The 7,020-nt window shown below is 50.2% G+C and overlaps 1 protein-coding gene across 1 annotated transcript; it reads left to right on the plus strand.

Moving 5' to 3' along the window:
- Window positions 1-51: 51 nt before the first annotated feature.
- On the plus strand, window positions 52-2,632 carry Ube2c (ubiquitin conjugating enzyme E2 C). Its single transcript, XM_034495839.2, has 5 exons — window positions 52-245; window positions 539-566; window positions 1,238-1,324; window positions 1,865-2,129; window positions 2,401-2,632. The coding sequence occupies exons 1-5, from the start codon at window positions 145-147 to the stop codon at window positions 2,457-2,459; spliced, it is 540 nt and encodes a 179-aa protein (XP_034351730.1). The 5' UTR covers window positions 52-144; the 3' UTR covers window positions 2,460-2,632.
- The last annotated feature ends 4,388 nt before the right edge of the window (window positions 2,633-7,020 follow it).

Below are 7,020 nucleotides of genomic sequence, written 5' to 3' on the forward strand. Positions count from 1 at the left end.
ACGTCTCATTGGCTGGATCAAACCCAAGCGAGCCTCTGATTGGCTAGCTCAGCAGGAGTTACAATTCAAACGCGAGCGGCGGCCCGCAGCCCTACAGTTGCCCTTTCGTCTCCACACTCCTGTCTTGGTGCCAACACTTCTAGGATGGCCTCGCAAAACCGTGACCCAGCTGCTGCCAGCGTTGCCGCCGTTCGAAAAGGAGCCGAGCCCTGCGGGGGCGCCGCCCGGGGCCCTGTGGGTAAGAGGTGAGTGGTGCGGAGGTCACCCCGGAGCCTTGGGACACATGAGGGGCACCAGGAACGAAGAAAATGGAAGGCTGACGGCGCTGCCAGGCAGTTCTCATAGGTTGCCCTGCGAGCGCGGGGCTTAACATGCGGCCAAAGGCTCACTGGGTCCGCCTGTAGATGCTCCCGAGCTGACCCTGCCTTTGAAGAAGGGGAAAGGCCTCCATGACAAGTCTTCAGGATAGTCGAGTGGGAAGTGATGTTATACCTCCACAGTAGCCATGCCGCCGAGTAACCTCGACTTCTCTTTGCAGGCTACAGCAGGAGCTGATGACCCTTATGGTGAGTGACTGCGTGTTCTAAGATCAATTGGCCTACCTTCCCATCCCCCACCCAATTATCAGTAGCCTCCTTTACTATGGGTGTAATTTACTCCCTAATGGGAAGCCCTTTGAATTCCCACCCTCACTTGAGCACGGCAGCTGTCTACCGGGCCATAGGCTTTTTTTTTTTTTTTTTTTTTTGGTTTTTCGAGACAGGGTTTCTCTGTGTAGCCCTGGCTGTCCTGGAACTGGAACTCATTCTGTAGACCAGGCTGGCCTTGAACTCAGAAATCCGCCTGCCTCTGCCTCCCAAGTGCTGGGATTAAAGGCGTGGGCCACCACGGCCCGGCTGGGTCATTATCTGGGCGCATTCCTACTGTTTTGGCCCCAGCTCACACCTGGCTTGGAATTGCTAGTCCCATCCATCACCTTAGAATTCTCTCCTCTGCTGGTTCTCTGCTACATTGCCCCTAAATAGCAATCTACATGTTTTAGTGACATTTAAATTCCCGGTGAAAAACAGATTTTCCAGGCAAACTTTGGAAGCACAGGAGGGCCTTCCCTGTTGACCCCTCTTCCCAGCCTGTGATTTGGCTCTAGCCGCTTTAGTCCGAGGCAGGCACTCACCCAGTGAGTGATCCCTTTTGCTGCGTATGCTGGAATCCAGCAGTTGGGTGTTTCCTTCCTCAGATGTCTGGTGACAAAGGAATTTCCGCCTTCCCTGAATCAGACAACCTGTTCAAATGGGTGGGGACCATCCACGGAGCAGCCGGCACTGTAAGTGGGCAGCACTTTGCTAAGTGTGGTGAACTTTTCTGAGGAAGTGAACTCCAAGTGCTAGGTCTGCTTCAGTCCCTTGTGCCTGTGCTCAGGCCCTGAGCCCTGTGGCCGAGTTCTTTCAGTGTGAGGGAAAGGGGCTCTTCAGGCAGTGCCATCTGTAGATCACGATAAAGTGGGTGGAGGACCTTGGCTTGTGGGAGGGCACATACAGCTTCCCATTACTCCAGATCTGGTTTTAAGTCAGAAATCAGATCAAAATTCTCACTTTAGCAATTGAGATAATAGTTGGACCACTCCGGTAGCCCTTGGGATGCCAGGTCACAATCTTTGGACCGGAAGGTCACTAACATCACAGGAAGAAAGCACCATCGGCTAACTTAACGTATAGCTTGCTAGTCAGACGCAGACACACTCATAAGTTCTACCTGCGTGGCCCTTATTTGGGGCTTGGATGGAATGTGGGGCAACCGGGATGGGATGGGGGCAGGGCACAAGGAGAACAGGGACTTACTCTGCCCTTCTTTCCCCAAATGTCAGGTATATGAAGACCTGAGGTATAAGCTCTCCCTAGAGTTCCCCAGTGGCTACCCTTACAACGCCCCCACAGTGAAGTTCCTCACCCCCTGCTACCACCCCAACGTGGACACCCAGGGCAACATCTGCCTGGACATTCTCAAGGAGAAGTGGTCTGCACTCTATGACGTCAGGACCATCTTACTCTCTATCCAGAGCCTGCTAGGAGAACCCAACATCGATAGCCCTTTGAACACACATGCTGCAGAGCTCTGGAAAAACCCCACAGGTAGGCCCTTGTCCAACTCAACCAACGTTCAGAGGGACCCTGGGGGCTGGGTCGGCTTATCCCCCATCCACCCTGCTGCTCCTTCCCTTCTCACATAGATGAAGGGATCTGTGGATAGACTATATCTCCTTTTCCTTTCCTGGACTCTGGAAACCAGTCTATCAGGGAGCCAACCAGATGGCAACACAGGGGTATCTGCTGGACAGGGAGAATGGGCCCTGCCACGCCCCTCCATCCATCACTTACCTGAGCTCCATATGTTTTCTTCCAGCATTTAAGAAGTACCTGCAAGAAACCTATTCAAAGCAGGTCTCCAACCAAGAGCCCTGATGCACACTGTCCACCTCTCTTTTGTGCTGTCTTTTTTTCTTAGACTGTCTGTCCTTTCTCTTTGATTTCTAAGCTGTGTTGTTATTTTTGTTTTGTTTGTTTTTTTAAATTAAGTCTGCTTGAACCCTTACAATGTATATTAAATAAATACATGTTGATTGTTTTTATATAAATTGCTGCCTCAAAGTTACCCTCAGCCAGAGGATGAGCGGGGGTGGGGGGTATCTTAAAATCTGGGTTCTGGCCTGTTGTCTATAGGTTTGGATGCAGCTGATAGACAGTGAGGTCACTAAAAAGTGACCTCGTGTCTTTATCACTCTATGTATTTCTTTACCTCTCACGTGGGTGTCACAGAGTGTGTGTTTGCCTGAGGTGTAGCTCCCTGGCAGAGAGCCTGTTTAACCAAATGAGGTACCAGATTCAATCCCAGTACCAAAAATCATCCCCACTTCTGAGGGGTTACAGCGTGTGCCAGGCATGCACAGTTGGGATACAGATGAGGCTCAGCCAGACCCTAAGCTCAAGAATCTGTAGGAGAGGAGTTGCCTGACACCCACTTGTTATAGATCTGGGGGACGGGCAACCCCACTCAGGTTGCCTCATAGCAGGCCCAAGCTCAGGAAGATAAAGATTGAACTCTATAACTGGGTGGATGATTTCATCTCCTGCTCTATCTTCATGGAGCTGCTGGTTGTGCAGTCATGTGGGTAGAGGGAGGGGAGGCAGAGGCCTGGCCTGTCAGGAAGGTTCTGGCAGCCCCTGTTAACTACTGTTCTCCCCTGCTCCTCCCTACGTGGCTTCTAGCAGCCGTGTGTGAAAAAAAGAATTGAGTTGCCAGCTCAGAAGGTAGTGGTGTTCTTAGTTTTCTCTTGGGCATAGAGTTTTATAATCCATCTTAATGTGGACAAACCCACTTGGGATCTTGTTAAAATACAGCTCTACTAGGAGGGGTGACAGGAGAGTCGAGTTTCTGGTGAGCCCCAGGTTACTTTTGCCGAGTTCTAGGTAACATACAAGTTGTTCAACAAAAGCTGTGGTTTAGTTGGAAGAGTTTTTGCCTGTCATCCATGAGACCCTGTATTGTCCCCAGAACCACATTAGCCTGTATGCCTGTCATCCCAGCAGTCCAGGAGGGATGGGCAGAGAGTTCAAGATCATCTTTGAAGTCATACTTTGAGGCCAGCCTGAACTTTACCCTATCTAGAGAAGGGAAAGTGAGCCAGGTGCTGGTAGTAACTCATGTAATCCCAGCATTTGGAAGTAGAGGCAGGAGGATGGCTAAGAGTTCAAGGCCAGCCTGGTCTCCATAGATCCTTAGTGTTCCTTGATCCATAGATCAAGGCTCTGTCTCAAAGGTCTCAATTAAACATGGTGGAGCAAGCCTGTAATTCTAGCAAAGGAAAAGGGCGTGGTCCTTGAAGCAGCACAGGCACCACCCAGGAGGATGCCTGAGAACCTGCTGGCACTAAACAAATCCATTCCAGATAGATGCAGAAGTGGTTGTGTTTGTGTCTGCCTTGGAAGACTGTAACATGGTCCTTAACGATGGTGTTTAGTCCTCTATGTGGTCTACTGACCTACCCAGTTCCAACAACTCAAGAGTTGTGATTAGTTAAAAGCCAAGTAAGGACCTGGGTGGGTCGATAATATCTATCCTGACGATCTGAGCTCCATCAAATCAGAACAATATTCTCTGGCCTCCGCATGCACACTGTAGCATGCATAAACACACAGACGTACACATACCACCACCATCATCATACCCATAACATCAAGGCTTTATAAACAATGAAAATGTTTACTAGTAGAATTGCTGAAAGAGAAGCTCTAGAGATAGAACAAAGGAGTGGGTGCTGTGGCTGACACCTGTAACACACCAGCAGAGGGCATCAGATCCCATTACAGATGGTTGTGAGCTGCCATGTGGTTACTGGGAGTTAAACTCAAGTCCACTGGAAGAGCAGTCAATAACCACTGAGCCATCTCTCCAGCCCCGAGACCTTCTCTTATATAAAAGTAAAAAGACAGCCGGGCAGTGGTGGCGCAGGCCTTTAATCCCAGCACTTGGGAGGCAGAGGCAGGGGGATTTCTGAGTTCAAGGACAGCCTGGTCTACAGAGTGAGTTCCAGGACAGCCAGGGCTACACAGAGAAACCCTGTCTCGAAAAAAAAAAGAAAGAAAGAAAGAAAAGAAAGAAAAACCTAAATAAATAAATGTAAAAAAGACTTTTAGGGGCTCAGTCTCAGGGGCTGTAGAGCACCGCAGTGGGAAGAAGGGGGGGATGTTTCTTGGGGTGCAAGCACTCCAGGGAGGAGTACAGGCTGCTGAGGTAGCTTCCTCGGGACTTGCAGCGATAGCAAAATGCTTAGTTAACTGGAAGAGCTCAGAGGCAAAATGCCTGTTACTGCCCCAGGACAGCTGGGGGAAGGGAATGGGCAGAGGCTTACGTTTCATCTTGAAGGCAACAGAATCCTTGGACTGGCAGCAGCGTGAGCGGTTCAGAAAGATCCTCCTGGCTGTAGTTTGGAGCAGGGGAGAGATTAACTGTTATCAAGACCCAGGCAAGCAGCCAGGTGGTGGTGGCGCACGCCTTTAATCCCAGCACTTGGGAGGCAGAGGCAGGAGGATTTCTGAGTTTGAGGCCAGCCTGGTCTACAGAGTGAGTTCCAGAACAGCCAGGGCTATGCAGAGAATCCCTGTCTCGAAAAGCAAAAAAAAAAAAAAGAACCAGGCAAGCAAGGGCTTGTGTTATGAGTTATAAGGCTGAATGAGGGATGGAGCAGCACACAGTAGGCACTTGGTGATTTTTTTAGACCCCAGCACCAGTATGGGCTGAATAAAGAAGCCGTGAAATATATGACGGAGGAGGAAGAGGAGCTGGACGGTGCTTGCCAGCAAGCCTGACTGCCTGTAACATACATGTAATTTTCAAATGGTTTTAAGTTGATGGGCTGGAGAGATAGCTCTGTGGTTAAGGGCACTTGTTGCTCTTGCAAGAGGACCTGGGTTTGGTTCCCAGTACCCATGATGGCTCACAACCATCTCTAACTCTAGTTCTAGAGGATTCAATGCCATTGTCCGGCCTCCTCAGACACCAGGCGTGCATGTGGTGTGCATTTTTTTAAAAATGTTTATGGGAGGTGAAGGCGACAGGGCAGGGATGGAGAGGGTGGGCTGAAGTATAAATGAAATAAGAAAATTCAGAGTTTCAAGAATGATGGCAGGAGCCGGGCGGTGGTGGCGCATGCCTTTAATCCCAGCACTTGGGAGGCAGAGGCAGGCAGATTTCTGAGTTTGGGGCCAGCCTGGTCTACAGAGTGAGTTCCAGGACAGCCAGGGCTACACAGAGAAACCCTGTCTCGAAAAACAAAAAAAAAACAAAACAAAACAAAACAAAAAAAATGATGGCAGGCAGGGCATGATGGTACACACCGTTAATCCCAGCACTCAGGAGGCAGACATTGGTGAATCTCTGAGTTTGAGGCCAGCCTGGTCTACACAGTGAGTGAGTAAAGTAGTCAGGGCTACTGCCTGTCAAAAATAAATAAATAAATAAATAAAATTTTAAAAAAAGAAAGAAAGAAAGAACAAAGAAAAAAAGAAAGAGAAAGGGAAATGTAACTCAGTGGCAGAGCATTTGCCTAGCATTCCTCTGTTCCATCTCCAGAGCCAAGAACGTGCCAGCATTTATTGACCGTTGCCATGTGGGGGTGCACACAAGTCTTCAACTCCTATCCCTCACTAAATATTTGATATCTTCGATTTACAGATGAGGAAACTGAGGCACAGAGAAGTTGAATTTGTCATAGGCTTTGAAGATTCAAACCCAAACAACCTGACTCCGAGGCTAAAGTTCTATGCTCGTTTAGGGAGAACACAAATCTGCCTGGTTCATAAGGGGAAAGACATTCCAGAAGTGAGAAAAACTCCACCCTACCTCGGGATAGAATTTCATTTTAGCTAGGTCATGCCCTTGGCCCTCTGGAGTGCAATGGAAGGGGGCTGAAGGAAGGGATATGGGGGACTGGGGCAGAAATGATGCTCCCTCAAACTTTGGATCTGCATTTTGCTTGTGTGTAAAGTGCATCCATCCGGGATGCACTTTCTCCTCAGCAGAGCGGCCTGCAGAGGGTAAATGAACCACACCCAAGATCCAAGAGGTTCCAGAAATGGGGGGTGGGGGGGGTGGGAGGGTGGGGAGAGACGGCGGGGAAAGAAGCGTTGCCTCTTGCCTCTTCCCTAGTTCTAGCTTCCACTCACCCTCACCCTATCCGTCCCAGGTGCCTTCGCTTAACAGGCAGCTGGTTCACCCTGCGATGCCCCTCTTCCAACGCCAGGTGCCAAGTGCGGGCCATTTGTCCAGTTGCCCACTGCCAGTGCCAGCTGCTGGTAGCCGGCTGTGAACCTGCGAGCTCTGCCCAGCACTCCGCCGCCCAAGCCTCAGCTCGCGTGACCCCCTCCTTCTTTCGTGCCCAGCCGCTCCGGGAACGCTCTATGCCTCAAGCCACCCTGGCAATCCTTAAGACCCCTTGCCCTCAATCAGTCCCCTGGTCAGTCAGGC

The sequence above is a fragment of the Arvicanthis niloticus genome, chromosome 2, assembly GCF_011762505.2.
Source record: "Arvicanthis niloticus isolate mArvNil1 chromosome 2, mArvNil1.pat.X, whole genome shotgun sequence".
In the NCBI taxonomy this organism is placed as follows: Eukaryota; Metazoa; Chordata; class Mammalia; order Rodentia; family Muridae; genus Arvicanthis; species Arvicanthis niloticus.

Excerpts from the sequence above, each read along its gene's own strand:
- Ube2c (XM_034495839.2), top strand. The coding sequence starts at position 145 with ATGGCCTCGCAAAACCGTGACCCAGCTGCTGCCAGCGTTGCCGCCGTT. Across the intron at positions 246-538 it reads CGGGGCCCTGTGGGTAAGAG|GCTACAGCAGGAGCTGATGA; the intron begins GTGAGTGGTGCG and ends TTCTCTTTGCAG. Across the intron at positions 2,130-2,400 it reads GCTCTGGAAAAACCCCACAG|CATTTAAGAAGTACCTGCAA; the intron begins GTAGGCCCTTGT and ends GTTTTCTTCCAG.